Source organism: Micropterus dolomieu, linkage group LG13 (assembly GCF_021292245.1).
Source record: "Micropterus dolomieu isolate WLL.071019.BEF.003 ecotype Adirondacks linkage group LG13, ASM2129224v1, whole genome shotgun sequence".
Lineage (NCBI taxonomy): Eukaryota > Metazoa > Chordata > Actinopteri > Centrarchiformes > Centrarchidae > Micropterus > Micropterus dolomieu.
This window is the reverse complement of record NC_060162.1, coordinates 18541467-18559912: the sequence shown is the minus strand read 5'-3', so window position 1 is coordinate 18559912 and position 18446 is coordinate 18541467. Positions and strand designations below refer to the sequence as shown.

General features: G+C 37.9%; 1 protein-coding gene across 3 annotated transcripts in view; it reads right to left on the bottom strand.

The window, feature by feature from the left end:
• Positions 1 to 18446, bottom strand: part of mmp17a (matrix metallopeptidase 17a) — a 95191-nt gene that overhangs the window by 15921 nt on the left and 60824 nt on the right. For all 3 annotated transcript variants that reach the window (XM_046067317.1, XM_046067318.1, XM_046067316.1), the window contains 2 exons: positions 8793 to 9079; positions 157 to 333 (listed from right to left, as the gene is read on the bottom strand). In XM_046067317.1, coding sequence (XP_045923273.1) covers positions 157 to 333; positions 8793 to 9079 — 464 coding nt within the window. The remainder of the gene's footprint in view (positions 1 to 156; positions 334 to 8792; positions 9080 to 18446) is intronic.

Here is an 18446-nt window from a genome sequence, read left to right as displayed (position 1 = left end):
TTTTCATTAATCAATAACCTTGCTCTACAGAGTTCATCAATTGCTCTCTCTCTTCCTGTTTCACGCACGCACGCACGCACGCACGCACGCACGCACGCACGCACACACACACACACACACACACACACACACACAGAGATGGATGTTCCCTCGTACCGTAGAGCTGCCAGACGCGGACCTTGTCTTCATAGGGTAGGTCGTATTTCAAAGGGTCACCTACAGGACCCTGGTAGTACGGTCTCATGATGGACTCGATGGCTGAGGTGTGCACCAGGCCGATGGCGTGACCAAACTCATGGACTGCAACCGCAAACAGATCCATCCCATGAGAGTCTGAAGGAGACAGAGAGATACGGAAATCACCATTATGCTTTTTTACAATGTGTTTTTATACATGTTCTATCGATATGTAGAACTCCTTAACTGCCAAAATCGGATCATGAATGGGGCCATTTTAAACACAAGTTACAGCTGTTTTTTAAAAAGGATTTGACATGTAGTCATGGGATCGTGTGCCTTTCATTAGAAGTTGTTAGTATTTTTTATTTTGGTATTGTTTGCATTATTTTAATGTGTTTTCCTGTTCAGCTATATGTATATGTAAATGGAATCTGACATTAGTTGATATATTCTGAAAAATAAACAGCAAATAAATGTTATGCTCTTGCATTTGTAACAAGGCATATTTGAACTTGTAACTGGAATAAAACAGGAAGACACATGCCTTCCAATTTTGAAAATTTAAAATTTGTCCCCCCTCATTTAGGTGAGCAGTCAATTCAATCAAAGAAGCAGCAACAGAATACTGCACACAGCATATTTTTCTTCCCTACAATCGTTGCTGTCCAGCACAGCAGTAAATTACTTGACAAGAAAATTGCACACTCAAAATCTTAGACACAGCTCCTCTTCCCTCACTCTCAACATTTCAAAATTAATCTGCATTCTTTTTGGGCTGTAAGAGGAAACAACAGACGTAGAAGCAAGAGATGCAAACAACAAGGAGTCACAATGAGACATGATAATGAAGGTTTTCACTATGAAAACACGAGTAGTATTAGTAGTATTTTATAAATCATTAATTACTTTTAGTTTAACAGCTACTATTTCAGCTTCAGCTTTGACGAGATCATCCTGCTACCTAAAGTTTGTGACTTTTGTAGAACCAACACAACCCCTGTTTGCATGTTTATCCCTTTTATGCATGAACTCTATAGGTTGCAAGTTAAGAGGCGTGACAGACAGCTCTGGTGGCTGTGAGTGCTGTTAGGCATGTGGTGTAGTGAGATAACTATGGTAATACTGCCTGAGCCCCTGGGCTGCCAATCAAAACTTGAGTGTGGAAAGACACCTAAAGAGGCTGCAGGCTATTAAAGCACATTTCCTTCGATGTAATGCTAAAAAAGAAAAACTCCTTGTCTGGCTCTGCTGAGCAAGACAAAAACTGGGGTTTAGAGATTTAGATTTGCAAATATGTGAGTGCTAGCGTGTCAAGCCAAGCTAGCTTAGAGCTCCTTGGTGGCTAGGCTGAAGTCTGCATTCAGTTAACCTTATGTTGGCCTTGACTTGGCAACATCTCAGTGCTGCGCTCTGTCACAAGACAAAGGACAATTGGAGACGCATTTGGGATGCACTTGCGCTTACAACACCTGGGATGATCAGAAGCCAAATGCCAACTCTAATCTACAGGAGCACATGGTGCAGAAAGGAAAGGTAGATAAAAGAAAGGGTCGAGGGGGAGAGAGCAGGGATTCAGAACAAAGTAGGTACCATGTCATCGTATTTACAGTACATCAGAGGTTGACAGAAAGAAATCCTAATGCCTGCGGACAAAGTCAGAGCTGAGAGATTTAGCTGGATGAACGAGACTCATAGAGTACGACACTCGTGGCAAAAAGACAGAGAGCAGGAAAGAGAGAAAGACAGACAGAAATATATGTTTAGAGTAAACAGAAAGCAAAATGATATTACTGCATGGTAGAGGTAGAGCTGGGTAATAAAACAATAATGATAATTATCACAATTTAATTTTCCTCAGGAACAATATAATAAATGTTCAATATATTGGCAATGAATGTTTGATTTAATTCATTTGAATCAGAAACTAATTAACACTTAATTTTTCTATTAAGATATTGTTGAGGAAAAGGGACTGAAAAAAGATTTACTAATCATATTTTTTGAAATGTTTGTGTTGAATGTTCTACCTCAGATTTGTGAAGTGATCCACTGTTTGGCATCAAGTGTTTGTCACGTTCTGACCAAAAAGAATAGTTTAACCACACAATTAACCAGCTGGTTTCTTAAATTTTCACTCAGGAGCAAAAATCTTTGCCCAGCCCTGGGTAGAGAGATCAGCGACTAATTAACAAATTATTTTCAGGGCATCATAATATACTGTAAATATAATAAATTAAAGGGTACTGCTACCTTGAAAATAGCTTGATGTATCCAGAATGCTACAAACACAGCTTGAAGCAATTGGCTAAAAGTTTAATAAGGATGGGATACCATATGGTAGATGCAAAGAAGCAGGAGCACAACTAGCCTAGGGCTATTCTTTTCATTTGATGTGCATCCTTGTAGTATTATCGTGACTTACATTACTTAGTGCCATAATGACTCTAGAATCAATATTGGTATCAGCAGATTTGAGGTATATTATTGTTTTTATTATGTTTAAAGCAGGGATGAAACAACGAGTGCTTTGATGAAACAACACATTCACCTAATTTATTCAGGAGCATGTTGGTGAAATTAACAGAGGATGATGATACAGCAATTCCAGCACCCCCCAACCCCTCCTTGTAGTTTCACAGGTCTGGAAATTTGTTGGATTTCATCGTTTAAATCAATGAAACAAAGTTTGATATGACATAACGTTGATTCTGAGAGTTTAATATAGTGCAAATTAGCAAACATTAAGAGTCTCAGTTTTTATGGAACTGTTCCAGCAGAAGAATTAATTTATTGGTTGCCCTTTTTTTGCAAGACTGAAATGATTCACAAGCTCCCTAAAAACCCATTCTGGTGGCATCTGCAGCCAGAGCTGACCCACAAATTCAGTTCCTGCATTTTTACCCTGACAGTGATGCTCTAGTACTGCTCAGACCTTACCCCTTATTCATTAAAACTCAAATGGGGAGATGATCATGAATATTAATATTCCTGAGGAGAAATGTACTTGAATCCTTGGAAATACATAAAAAAAAAGGTGTCCTGAAAAATGGAAATTAGACCTCTGCAATTTGAAATATTTATCTCCATGGCTCCAAGAAGTGAATCTACAACAGAAGTCAGATTCTTGAACTCTCATTGATTTGTTATGGAGTTACGCTACCTTAAATTTGGAAATGTTGAGCAAAAATGAGTGGGTAATTTTGTGGGTAAATTTGGTGAGTGAGTAAATTGGGTAATTTTATACCTGAAAAATAAACTTGTCAGTGCTCTCTGGTGGACAAACTATGTAACGGCAACATTGTAAATTACCCCCTGTACTGCAACTTCTTGTTACTTATGTGCCAGGTTATAGACGGGTTTCTGTGCAACATCATCACCGAGATGCGCGCAAACAGGAGGCAGAAAGCAGCATTCTGTCCTCGTGGCATATCAGTTTATACGGCAGCAGTGTTGGGCAAATTACTTAGAAATTGTAATGACTTACTTTTAAATTAAATTACTTTACTTATTACTGGGTATTAAAAGTAAATAGTGACGTTACTCGTTACGTTACAGTTACTTTCAACCACCGCACCCCATCCTTAAAAGTGACGGGAAACCTGTTCAGCAGCGGATTTTAGAAATTAATCCACTTTACTGGAACAATAATGAACCTGAGGAGTCAACAACCAGCCGAACTGAAAACACTGCAGCTACTCAGATCAGAGGAAGCTATAGGCTATTTAAAAATAACAAAAAACAAAGCAGGTCCCTCCCAACATTTTAACTGATCGCGTATTCATAACAGCAACGAGTATGATTTTAACAAATCCTGTAACGTTTTAACGCCACTGTCTGAGATAAAAAAAATCAAGCAAGAGTCTTGACTTTTGAACTAACTCTGAAATGGCAGTTTATTATTAAGTCAACAAGAATTTACAAACAATGCGTAATCTATGTTGATGGATACAGCGGTTGACTACAGTCTTCTGACAGGTGTGACACCAAAATGTGTGACCTATCAGATTCTGTGACTACACCCAAACGACGATGTTTTCCTAACCATAACCAAGTACTTTTGGTGCCTAAACCCAACCACACTGCAACCGCTTCACATCGTCAACGAAGCCTCTGGTGCTTAACTTGCCATTTGGGTCACAGAATCTGATAGGTCACACATTTTGGTGTTACACCGGCTACCAAAGCACTTTTGCTCCCTGGCTGCGTGCGCATCCAGTACTGTTTATATACAAGAAACCCGTCTAGGCAGATAATCTTCCAATGTATTTAATCAGGCTCTGTTATTGTTATATGTAACTTTCCCTTTTCAGCTAGTCTATATTTGTTAGGAGACACTGTGATTTTGGCATGCCCAAGGCAAAGTGGATACAAAGAGCTATTATGGCTATGATGTCATGTCAAAATTAAATGAGAGGAATGAAAGTCTCATCAGCTTTTAAATTATAAGTAATTATTTGTGTTAATTTAGACAAGTTGACAGCTCTGGAAAAATGATCCTTTAAGCTACTCAACAGACTGGACGGCCGCTATACAAAAAAGGAGATGAGGGACTTTTACATCAATGGTCCAAATTTAATTAGTACAGTGAGCATAGCAGTGAACATACAGGTGCACGTGGCTCAAAACAATCAATGGGTAAATGCTGAGAAAGAAGAAAGGATGCAACCTGTTGCTTTTCCTGACCAGCAGACTAATAGAAAAGAGAAAAGCGCAAATCAACACATAAAATGAAGACAAAATAATGCTTGTCTAGTTAAATAAAAAGAATTAGAATTTAATATCTATCAACTTTTCTTTATGGTCCAGCATTATAAAAATAACCAGATTCACCAAAACTATCAATATGAAATGCCATGTGTAACATGTTAATTCATGTTTTTAAAGTTGCTATAATCAATATTTTGATATGAAAGGTGCCCTTAGGTATTTCCTAGTAAACAAACAAAAGTTCTGTTTACATTGATAGATAGAATTTTCTTTAAAATTTCAAATCCTGTTTTGTTTATATCCATGTTTGCTAGCTAGCAGTCTTCTTCGTTCCTAACTTTGTTGGACTATTGCTGCAAATCTTTCCGCATTACCGCCTGCTGGAGATCAGCAGTATAATGTGACTCCATAATTTGGAATGTGTATCGCATCACCTGTGTGCGCGCAAATTCACGTGCATCCTTGTGTGCATGCACGAGATGAACACAACGGGGACTCACTCACAGCAAAACAGCTCCATTGTGCTGCTAGAGGTCAAAAACATTAACATATCACTACTTGTAATTCCCAAATCCAGAGAGAATTATCACATGACTCTTCAGTTCTGCTCAGCCCTACAGAGCGTGTCAGTGTCTGTTAGCATAGTATTTAATTTTACAGGCAGCAACGTTACGGTTTTGGTTCACTCTCACTACTCACACTAGTATCTTTTTCCGATGCAGTAGGTGACCTTTCTATGAAAAAGCTCTAAAAATCCACATATTCCCCTCAGGAGTTAGTGGAGACCAAATATAAAGCCAAAAGGAGACTGAATATTAGACTTGTCAGAAACACATATTTTTCTGTGTTTGCTGGATGTGTAAATAGGCAACTTTTTTCCTAATATGTTTGCCATACCAACTTTCATATCATAATATGTAAATGTGTTTACAGGTCATTTCTGCACTGCCAAAAACATCAGATAATGCATATTTAAGAAACAGAAAAGGGAAAAATAATAAGAAAGGAAAAGTATACTGTGACAGAATCATAGGCGGCACTCACGTAGTAGTATGTCATTTATTACTAAAAGTGCATTGTAAGTGCTTTGAAATGACCTAAATGTCAGGCTGAAACATTTGAATACCACATCGCTTTACAGCTACACAGTTAATTGGGTAGCTATTATCATTTCCAGTGCATTAAAAGAAAGAGAAGATTTGAAATTCTATAATTAGCAAGTACTTTGGCCTAGAGGTAAGTCCCAAATTGCTTAAGGCATTTGATTAGACAGTCTCGAAGTAAGCGTAAGAGAGCGATCGCAAGGGCAATATTTTGTTTTTATAGCGTACATATAATGTTGTCTCTGGTATACAATCTATATATAAAAATCACACAAACCTTAATTCTGTTAAAAAAAATCAAAAGGCAGCAGTTTACAGTGCAGGTTTGGGTTTTTTGGAAATAGACGGCTCAAGTGCCACTAAGGAGTACAGCCAAAAAGAGGCAGGTGCCTGATTTACAAATGAAAAAGTATGATGTGTTTTATTTGATGTACATTTCTTTTATTGCCGAGTGAAAGAAGTAACCTTGGAAGCAGGAACATCTATCAAAGTAAGATGATTCACAGCCAGTGTCTTTTCACTCTCGCTCACAGTAAAGGCTGTTTTTAACAATGTGGTTGTCTTCCATTAGGCCACCACAGCTCAGTAATTTATGCCTGGAAACATGACTCTTTGCACAGATAACTGTCTTTGTTTTATTTTACTGTTTAAATCATCATTCATTATCTTGGAAATTTAGATTTTGAAGAGAGAATAAAGATAAGAACACACCACTGACCCCTCCATCGTTCACTTCCCAGCTCCCTTTCACCAAACCCCCATCTATGCAGATAATTCTACTACAGCATCATGCTGTCCTGCCACTGCTGCAGCGTGCTTGGGGGTCTAATTGGAGCAGACTGAGCGGCTGTAACAAATGGCGCGCAGCTTTAACAGGGCAAAAGCAAAGAATGGAAATGAACACAGGTCCTGGCTGCATCATAGACTCACCAGCTGGTACAGTCATTGTCATCTACACCCCGCTACAAGCTTTAAGTTTCATCTCTAGGGAGCAGAACAGCATAGTGGACATGTGACCCCCGAGGAGCCTAGTTTTCAGCCTGAGGAGTATGTACCATGAAGAGTTGTGTCTTTATCTGTCTAAAATCAAGTGATCATGGTATTTGCACACATATGCATCACTTTTCTTGGCTTGCAAACTGTAGAAATAAGTGTCTGATCTGCATGGATAATTATAAAGTGATACCTCAATAGTGGTGGAAGAAGTAGGAAGGTTTGACATTTTGGGAAATAAGCGTATTATCCAAGAGCTAAATAAGATTTTGAAACCACTGTGCTATAGCCAGCTTAGCATAAAGACTAGAAAACAGGTGTAAACAGCAAGCCTAGCTCTGTCCCACTCCACTCAAACGTTTCCTTTGAATACTACAGTGTGAAATTACTAAATCCAACATTTTAAAAATCATTTCAATAAAGTGGCTACAGAAATATGAGCGGCAACATACATAGTTTATTAAAGGTAAAAGTACTTATTCAAAATGTAGTACATCGTGAGGTTATTTTTACTGACTCATTAATGTGTAAGCAGCATTTTGATGTTAACCTGCTTGAGGTGGCGTTAACTTTATAGTTTATTGTTTAATCTGAAACATGCGCTGTTTTAGATAATAATCTTGCAGTTAAGTAGTAACTCCAGCTGTGCAATATTTGTCTCTGAAATGTAGAGGAGTAAAAGTATAAAGTGCAATAAATTACTTTAAATTATACTTGAGCACAGTACTTTAGTAGATGAACTTGTTCCTCGAATCAGTTCTGATTCTAAATCCTTCACCACAAACCTTGTCACCGCTCGGTGACATTCATCCACTTTCTCCTAGCTCATCTTCCCGTTCGTGGCTAAAATGAAAGGAGTTTCTGTTTCTTGGAATTTGGTACCGACTCTAACCTGCAACTGTTCTTCATACCCAAAGCTATTATAAAGGCAGACAGATTTTGTGCACATATTTCTAGACAAAACAGCATGTCCACAACCCTGGAAATCTAATCACTGTCATTGCGTCCAATTTTTGATTGCAATTGGAGCAGCGGTTAGTTGACATCACAGATTATAGTGTTGCTTTGAGGTCTGGTATAGACATATTCCTTTCAGCTTTTTATTGCCATAAATCAAAATAAACATTTTGGTGACAGGTAAAAATACATTTATCACTCTAAATATGGTGCTTTGGTCTCTTTTTGTTCTTCCCTGTTTCTCTGTTGAGACATTTCAAAAAATCAATTCTTGTGAAAATCCTTTAGCATAACTTAACAATCAGGTGGGATCAATATAAGCCAACACTTTTGTTGAAGCTAAAAACAAGAATTCATGGGCGTATACTTGTGGATTGTTTGTTGTGGCAGTTGGAGGAAATGAAAGGACGCCTTTTATGCCTCCTAATAAGCTTGTGATAAGAATCACCTCTGCTTTAGTCACTACTCTGAGTCCTGTATCTGAAGTCATTGTATGTTATATTTATGGTTCTAACATATTAAATATTCATTATAGAATCTGGAACATGAACAAAGGGTAGAAGCTCCCACCGCTTGGCTCCAAAATACAGTCAGCGATCTTGTTTTGGATATAGAAGTCTTGGCGAGCATGGAAGTTCAAAACAGTTTTCAAGCTCTTTTTCATTTTATAGTACTCTGGGAGTCTCTAAGACAGGTTTTGGTGAGATGCTTCCCAGAATATCACTCCATATCCACTCTCCCTCATCATCCCCGCTTTCTTCTACCCTTTGTTTTATTTCACTAATTAATGTAATACATGCATATTTCAGCGCATGTGTACAACACTTGACACTTAAAAGCAACGTTCATCACCTGGAGATCTGAAGGTCCAGGCCTCGTCATCATCAAAGTGCGTGTCACCAGCTGTGAACCTCTCTCCGGGGAAAAATGCATGTGCCACGGTGCCCCCCGGCCCGTCAAAGGGATATCCATCATTGTGGTCGGCCTTAGTGAAGTCGATTTGAATATCTGCATCACTTCCTGCCACCTCGTGGAAGTTAAGTGGTGCAATGTCACTCCAGACCTTCAAGGCGTAGTACATCAGGGCTCGAACAGTGTCCCTGCCCAGTAGGGCCGAATCCTTAGGGAAGGTCCTCACTCTGAGAGAAGAAAGGAAAGACAGATATGTTACATAAGAGAGGAAGGAAAATAAAGTAGGGGTTATTACTGTTGATACCAGATTTTCACTCTCAGGTCTTGTGTTTACCTCCTCAAAAAGTCCTGTAGCAGTTTTCATCAAATTCACCTTTCTGCATAGACATCACTTTGCATGTATCCTTGGCAAACTTCACAAAAATGTCCTCTGTACCCACCAAATGCTTAAAGTAATATACAAACTTAACCCCCTTTAAGTTACATTGCCCAACAGTTACTAGAAAAATAAAATGTAATAAATGACTAAAAACAGCCTGATTCCTCACACTCGATCTTTGAAGTACCATTTTCAACCAAGCTACCAAAAAAACTGGTCTCTTTTCAGATGATATTTTTCATAATCTATAGCAACCTTTTTTGGTTAGTTTGTTGAGACTTTGGTGCCCATGGTGTTACTGTATTAAAAAGTCACATAAGTTAATAAAATGTCTGTTTTTTTTGCTGCCAATAAAGTCAAATCTTTCTGTTTGATTTTTAGTGCAGCTTTGTCTGACTGGAAAATGGACCCGGGCTAACTCACATAGCTCTTAACTGGAATATTCCTTCAAAGAAGAATGTTCTCTTTTCTGTTTGAAAAGTCTAATACAGTATTTTAGAGCATTCGGACTGAATGAAATGATTGGCTAGCCTACCTGCCTATCTACTTACCTGTGCGCACTATGCTTGTGTACTCCTTGTGCATGAAAATGTGTTTTGGAGGGAGCACTGAAGGGAGGGGGTCGGATTGTTTTGGTTGGATGCTTCCAAACCTCAAGCTGTCAATATGATGTTAACGTGTCAGATTTACCCAAAAGCCTTATTTTCATCTGCAATCCCTGGGTAGATTGATGAGGTATACAGATGTTGTGGTGATACTTGTTTTCACAATGAATGGACAGTGTTTGGATTATATTGTTAATGTTCAGTTCAGTTTTCCCCTCCGAAATTGTGATTTAGATAAATGGTGTTGTTTACCTTCACAAGCAGAGTCTCCTCTGTTACATATTGGTAAATTATTATTCACAATAAACTATGAACATTAGCTCCTGGACCAAATACCAACTCCTCATCTGTGTTGGAGCCAAGGCAGAAACTCAAAAGACCTCTCTGGACTTTCCATTGCTTCAATACAAATATTAATTTCTTTTCATAGGGATGTAAACTCTCCTTGCATTTTAACACGGCTCTGATGTGTCTAACGTTTTTCTTCCTTGGGGCTAAATTACCCTTCTGCTGCTGCCGATCATTCCAGATTTTCACAGTTAAGCAGATGACACCACCGGCATCAACCAGTAAGGAAACTAGGAGCCCCTCGCACTTTCAATAGCTTTACAGACTGCTCTTTATGTAGAAAGTGTTACATGTCCTGAACACAGGGGTCATTCCATTCTAAAATATCACGGTTAACGGCTGACAACCCGACTTAACTACTTGCGTCAACACGCCATATTAAGTGGATAAGTCTAACTATTTCTGGCGAAACATCTACTGTACATTCCAGGTCAGAAGTTACCTGCAGCTGGACGTGTTTGACCCTTCAAGCTCTACTGACAAGATAAATATCGGAAACCTATCCAACAAAGTTGTGAGCTGTCTTTTGACCTCTTCAGGGGTTTTCTCATCCATCTAAAAGCCATCATCCTGATGACCTGCTGATGTATTTTTCGTTTTTTTTTAACAGGATAACTTCTGAATCATAACAGAGTTCTCCACCAGTAGCATTTAAGCCTTTCATCCCCACTAGCCAGAGCAGCAGCTGTTTTAGCGACTCTGTAGTGACTTTGTAGCTGAGGTTGACTGGACCTTCACTGTGAAAGTGAAACTTCTGAAAACCTGCCAGAGGAGCTCACACCAGCGTGGTCTCTCATCTTTATAATCACTTCTCAATGCACACTTGTACAAGATCTCTCTTGTTTAATCTCTGTTTTAGTTTTGTTCTCATTCATCACTGCATACTTTTATCCACTCTTTAAAGTTTGTTAATCGGTAGATAGATAGACAGACTTATAGTTATATACTTATATTCTTATGTCCCTCCCCTTTTCCCATTTTTCTTTCTCATATTTAGTTAATCCCTTCTTTATCTCCCTATTTCACCTTGTAAAGTCATGTAATGTATGTTTGTGCAGCATTTAATTAATTTTCTGCTAGGGTATGAAGCACTATAGGTATTAGAAAGTTTTCATCCAAGCTACATAAACCTTTGCAATCAGTATATATGGGCATATTTACACTGTGGCTGATGTTCAGAATGTAAAAATGCTATTTCTTAAATTTGGAGATAGAGCAGATATAATTTAATGGGTACTTGAAGCATCTATAATCAATATTTACATATTAACAATGGAGTCATGTGACTACTTGTATGTGAAAGTGGTCACTGTCGTGTTTTGGTTTTCCAGCCTGCTACTTGACTGTTTTGGTTCCATCTCATTGCTCTCTCAGCTGTTTTCAGCTACTGCAGGTCGACGTTTGAGTTTTTTCAGACTACACTCAGCCACACCCCATAATACAGCCATTGGGTTCTCTCTCTTAGAGTCAAGGCTACTGTTGTACTTAAGAAAGCATAGCAGAGTAATCCCATGAACAGTCTTTCATGATTCAGTATATAAATGTAAAAAATATGTCTAATGGAGAGGAGCATAATCAGCCCTTTGGTAGAAAAAGAAAACTTTCACCTCTCACATCACTTCTTTCCAATTTAATCCTTTCAAGGTCATTTTTGTAGCTTGCTAACATCATCATCACAACCTTCAGCTTACATTGGCTGATATTTTCTCCTGCTCCTCACAGCAGTGAACACTTTAGCTGCCTGTTGTTCTGCTGCTACCACAATGTCTTTAACATACCCAGTGATGTGAATGAGCTCATTAGTGCAGCTAATTAATGTATTAATTAGCAAATATGTCTATGTCAACATGTTGTCACAAAACACATGGACGGTATTAGCAACATTAGCTTAAAGCAGTAAGTAGGTAGCAGTTTGTAAATGAGTTTTACCTCATTAAGATGCAAATGTATGCACCTAGTCGCTTCAAAATCTAATCAGATCACCTATTTTGTGTCGAGAGCTGTGGTGTACAGTAAGTATGATTGTGTTTCTTGCGTTGATTTGTTGACAAAAATGTGCCACCACGGTCCACTTATTCATACTTCCATAGCGTCTGACCCTGACGGTAAACCACAGTTTGCCAAGGTCAACACAAATGGCTCAACCTCCACAGACAATTCACCTGCTTATTAGTTCTAATTCAGATGGACGACAGTGAGTGATTGTGTACCTCTGTGTGTTTGTGTGTTTGGACAATGTTGATGAGAGAGAAAGATGGAGAGGCAGGGTGCATGGTTTTGTCAGTGTGTAAGTATGTATGTGCATCCAAATGTGTGTGCCAGCTTTTGAGTGTGGGTATGTAATTGTAGGTAAGTCAAGCCAAGGTCAGAGCATTCCTGCCCTGCATCGCAGATGAACTGAGCAGTCCTAGGAAACTGCTTGTGTTTACATAAGGAGACACTAGGTGCATAAAAAATACACCAGGTGTCAAACAATGGACCCTCTGGTGCCTCCTTTAGATTTGGATAACCTTACAGAAAATGGCAGGGATCTTGTCAGTTTGTCATCTTACACCTTGATTTTAACAACCTTATTGATTATGTTTTAATCAAGCGACCAACTGCGTTCAGATCTGATGTTTATTAAACAGCTTGTCCTCATTAATCCCACACCGGTGTATTTTGTATACATATGTATGTTTTTTTCTTTATTCTAGTGTTCGTGTCAAAGTATTTTTTCTCCACTGCAGACAAATTGTGTGTAATGACAATAGCAGAAAACAAACACTGCGGCATTATATATACATGTATATATATATTTATGATATAACCACTGAAGCAAAAATCTATTATTTGTATAAGTAAAATTTAGAACATGGTTAAATATTTCATCCAATCAAAAACTTCAACTGACCAATTGTTTTTGTTTTTCAATATTTCTGCTTAAGTTATTAAACAATTCAGGTTCTATATTTTATTACAAGGTACAATAGAATGTCTGACAATGTAAATACAAAAGGTCATTACAAACGTTTTAGCATGTCTTTATATGCTGATATATTTACCTTATATCAATCTTAATGTATTATTTTACTTAAATGACCAGCTGTTTTTGTAAATGAGTAACAGATATGAATGTAATAATTATATTTATTTATTATAATATATATAATAATAATATATCACGACTAAAATATGACAACAGTTTTCCTGAAGAATATTCTTGACCAAGAAAAGTCAAGACTGCGGTTATGATGAAATAAAAAAATGCTGTAACAAAACACTATTAAATTATCCTTTAAATAATGAAATATCTTTTACAGTCATATACTATATGACCCATGTCAAAATAATATTTTTTTCAGCTGTGGACATGCCTGCTGCACACACAAACAGCTACTTATTGATGCCCTAACTAAAAAGTTAGGGCATCAATGGTTGTGGGGGCAGTGTACCTTAATTTACAGAAAGCATTCGACACCTTTAATCATATCATCCTACTGCATAAACGAGTTTATAAACCTTACCAAATCCTCTCAAATGGCTCCCAACTTGTCAAAATCAATAATTATAAATCTAACCGCCCATGTCTATCAACTAGTGTCGGACAGGGCTGTATAATAGGCCTGTCAAGGGTTTGGGTTGGTTGGGTGGTTTTTCAGTTGTTTCCTATGTTTTCATGTAGTTTCTGGGTTTTACTTGTATTCCGGTTTTGTTTTTCTATCTGTGTTGCTTTTGAATGTTTTGTTTTGTGACTTTGTTCCTTGTGTGTTTCTGAGAGCTTCATGGTTCCTGTTTTAGTTTGTAATTTTGTCTGCTCCTAATGTGTGTTGTCAAATTTTACTTCCTGTGCTTGTCTCTGATTGTTTCAGTGGGTTCACCTGTGTCTAATTAGTGTCTCCCTTACCTGTGTATTTAAGTGGTTGTCTTTCTTTCGCTCCTTGTAAGTTCTTTGTTTTCTTTGCCTGAGTTCCCCTGTGTTTCTTGTGTTATGTTTTTGTAGATTTTCATTGGATTATTCACCAGTTGTGCCTTAGACTGCTATATCTCTAAACCTGTAAGTTTCACTGTATGTTTGCAATAAACCTCACCTTCACACCAATACCCGCATTTGTCTGCATTTTGGGTCCAAACCTCTGTTCTCAGTGAAGTGATAAGACCCAATCCTGTATTTGGAAAATGTGACATCTTAATGTATCTTGGCATAACTAATGTTGTTTGCAAGTGAATGTGTCAAATGTTTTGGCAAAGGCCACATCATATACAGGTGCTGGTCATATAATTAAAATATCATCAAAAAGTTGATTTATTTCAGTAATTCCATTCAAAAAGTAAAACTTGTATCATCACAATTAAATGAAATAAACATTTGAAATGTATCACTCTGTGTGTAATGAATGAATATAATATCCAAGTTTCACTTTTTGAATGGAATTACTGAAATAAATCAACTTTTTGATGATATTCTAATTATATGACCAGCACCTGTGTATATACATAGCTACATTTTCTCTACTCAGGAGAGAGAGAAGTTGTATAAATATTTAGGAGTACACAGATTTAATCATTGGCTTTAAAACCCACATAAAAAGGGTTGGTGATAAAGTTCAGTTTGGAAAATTTTACACGCTACATCGCTTTGCTGTTCAGACTACACCACTTGCTGTCTTGTAATAGGGAGTGTTGAAGTCACTGTGGTGTTCACACTACATGACTGTTTGGTGACTGGGGGTCACACACTACACCAGCTGACGACTTTCTCACCCGATGACTGATTTCCAATCCATGTTATGTCAAGACAACACACATGACACAGGAAATGAGGCGAAACCACGCGCTAAGTAGAGTTGTTTATATTTTTTAAGTATATATGTTACAAAAAAGGAAAAGACAAAGAATATGGGTGGAAGAATGGATTAGCACACACAAACATTTTTGTGCTACAGAGAGAGGTAGTGAGTAAAAAAACCTTGTAATAAGAAAGTAGCTGTCTACTCTCATTTGCTGGATGTGGATATGGGGGTGTGAGAGAGCCTTTTTGATATGGTTCACACATAACGATCGTAGGGCAGTCACCAACTAAGGATTTACATAGTCGAATCATAATTGTCAAGTCTTGCCTATAGTTGACAGATAGTTGAATCATGTGTTTTTGTGCGCGTATTTTTTCTTTTCTTTACAGCAATAAACATTGAAATGTATATTGTAATAGGCAGTATATTAACTTATTTGGAGAAAACTGGTAGTTCTATGTAAAATCAGAAGTTGAGCATCCCCATATCGCCACAATGGCATGATCCTCGTTTCGATGCGAAGCTTCGACTGTGAGATTGAAAGTCGAATCAGGCTCCGCCCATCGAAGCATCGAATCTTCGACTATCCAGGGTCAGCCCTAAACGATCGAGACGCGACTATCGCACTGATCACTCGCTAATTTGCCCCCAATCTCCCCCTGACAGTCAGCGACCTCGGAGATGTGTATACTGGGGTTAACATCATGTAGTGTGAATTAGGCTTAAAGTAGCTAAGATATACTTCCACTCAATTGTTCTCTTCCACTTCACCTATTGTCTGATAAGTCAGCCTAATATACACTCTACAACCTTAACACCACTGGAATCATACAAACAAGCCCATAAAACTTTAGACAAGAAGTCATTCAGTTTTCGGGGGGGGAGCCTCTCTTCTGTCCGGTTTCATCAACTTCAATCTAGCACAAACAAAGCTACTAGAGGTGCAGCTATAGGGGACTGCACAATCCCACTAAGAAAAACTGCATTTAGCCAGGCTGTCTTTTCCTTCAGATCTTCACAGCAAAGGAATTCAGTACCACAGTCAATTAGAGTCCCCATCATATTATTAATTTACGTGTGATGTTAAGACATGGCTAATTGAGAATCAACAATGTCAACACTGATGCTATTATTATTCACCTTTAACATGGCTGTATGCATACTGTACCTGTAACATCAGGAATCTCAATTGTACATTTATGTACATTGTCCCTTTCAAATACAAATTTAATTAAGTTAAAATTGAGTCAGCTGCTACTTATCTCACTGCAACATCTATGCACCCTTTCGATCATAAAGTTTGACATGTTGAAATACACTTTGTTTACAATTTGTTTTCTGACTTCCTGGAGTCTCCCCTAGTTGCCTGGCAACCTCAATGAGATGACAAGACCCAAGGAAATCACTGCACACCAAAGTTTCTGTACAGTTTAAACAAACAAGACATCATTTGTGAATTACTGAGCTTTAGAGATACTAGTAGACAGAATGTCTTGATCGAGTCTGGCTAGCCGTATCCCCCTGTTTCCATTGTTTATGCTAAGCGCTGGCTCCTGCTTCATATTTAGTTTACAGACATGAGAGTGGCAATGATCCTCTCATCTAACTCTCGGCAAGAAATTGAATAACCATATTTCCCAACATGTAAAACTGTTCTTTTAAGCTGCTAGTGGTCCGCTTACTATTTTGCTTCATGCCAGCTGCCATATGCTATCATGTTATTTTAACACTTAGCACTCCACCGTGCATAAAGCACCACCTCCACCATCTACTGCAATGAGTCTCTGCTCCCTAACATTCCTGTTTTTACATGAGTAACTTTTGTGGAACTTATATTTACAGAACTGTAGGAAAGTAAGACAGTTGATGATGGTCAAGTTGTGAAGTTTTTGTGGGCAATAAAGCAGTAACGGGCCGTATCAGTGAATTGTTTTTTCAGCTTACCTCTTGTGGCTGATCATGCTGATGGCTGTGTGATCATGTGTATTTTCTGGAAATTTCATGACCGTGACTGATGAGCAGTTAGAAAGTGATAAGCACATGAGCCAGCAGAGTCTGTAGTAAAAGTGCAGATGTAAGAGCTTTTTGGCTACAGCATAAAGCAGGAATCATCAGTGGCTCAGTGGCTAAGGGCTGTTTAGCAGCAACAGAGCCCCTGAGTGTGCATCACTGACTCACAAATAAATATCTGAGAACAGAGTGTACTGTCAGACGTTTCCACATCAATCAAATATAATACCTCCATAAAGAACTGCTTACATCAAAGAACACCCTGACACTACTGAGCAGACAGTCCTGGGCAGACTGTGCATCTTTCGCTATGGTGCTTAACTAACAAACACAGGATGGAAGAGGAGGCAATAGCATGAGGAATAAAGGAATGTAGGAGAAATGGGGCATTGTTACAGGCTAATGGGAATAAAGGAGGAATGAGAGAGAGCGTAAGCAGGCACAGAGATGATATATGCGAGTCAATGTCACAGTATCCCTGATGATTTTACATTCATTTGTGCATTTAATAGAATTTACTACATTAAATTAAAAAAAAACCCAACAGAAATCGGTATTTGTAAACTTGCTGACTGTATTTGTTACTATTGTAGTATTTGCGTAGAGTATTTTTTTTTAAGTCGAACAAGCTCTATGATCGTATTTAAAGTTTTTCTGTGTTTAATCCCACATAAAAAATATACTTGATACACACAAAAATACAAAATATTTACTCATAATGAAATCAGTGTTTTTGCAGATACCACGGAAACAGCGTTAATCAGAATGCGGATAATAAGTCGTTTGGGTAACACTTTCTATGAAGGTCATCGCTATAATGACTTATGCATACATTTATAACACGATATAATGCTTCCATAAGACATTATAACAGTTGTTATAATCACTTACAAACATGCGTTAGGTGCTATAGCAAAGTTCATAAGTCATTATGACCTTTTGATTTAATGTTTTAAAACTAATAGTAATACCATTTTCACACCATATCACTGTACACAAAGAATCTCGGACCATGTTCCATAACACAGTATAACAACCGACTCTGCCTCGTTATGAATACGCTTTAGTCGCCATTTACAATTAGTGATATAAAATGGAATAGCTTATAGTAATGTTTAAAGTTATATAGCATGTCTTTGTTTGTTTTAAGTAAAGTGTTAAAATATCTATCCCTGTATAATATATTACAGGTGGACATAATACCATATGAACTAATTAAAGACCTTATAACACATCATTGTTTGCATTAAGTAAAGTGACACACATTTTGTTTCTTCACTTTATGAACAATCTGTATGAATTTTGGACATTTGCAGTTTAGCACAAAAACTCAAATTAGTTACATCAAGGAAAATCATCCTCTGGGTGGCGAGAGATCACTCAAGAGAAGACCTGTTAAGACCTTATAACATCATGTAAGAAGAGGCTCAGATGTTGTCATAGATGAAGGGTGAGCCTATGGACAGGCCCTAACAGATAC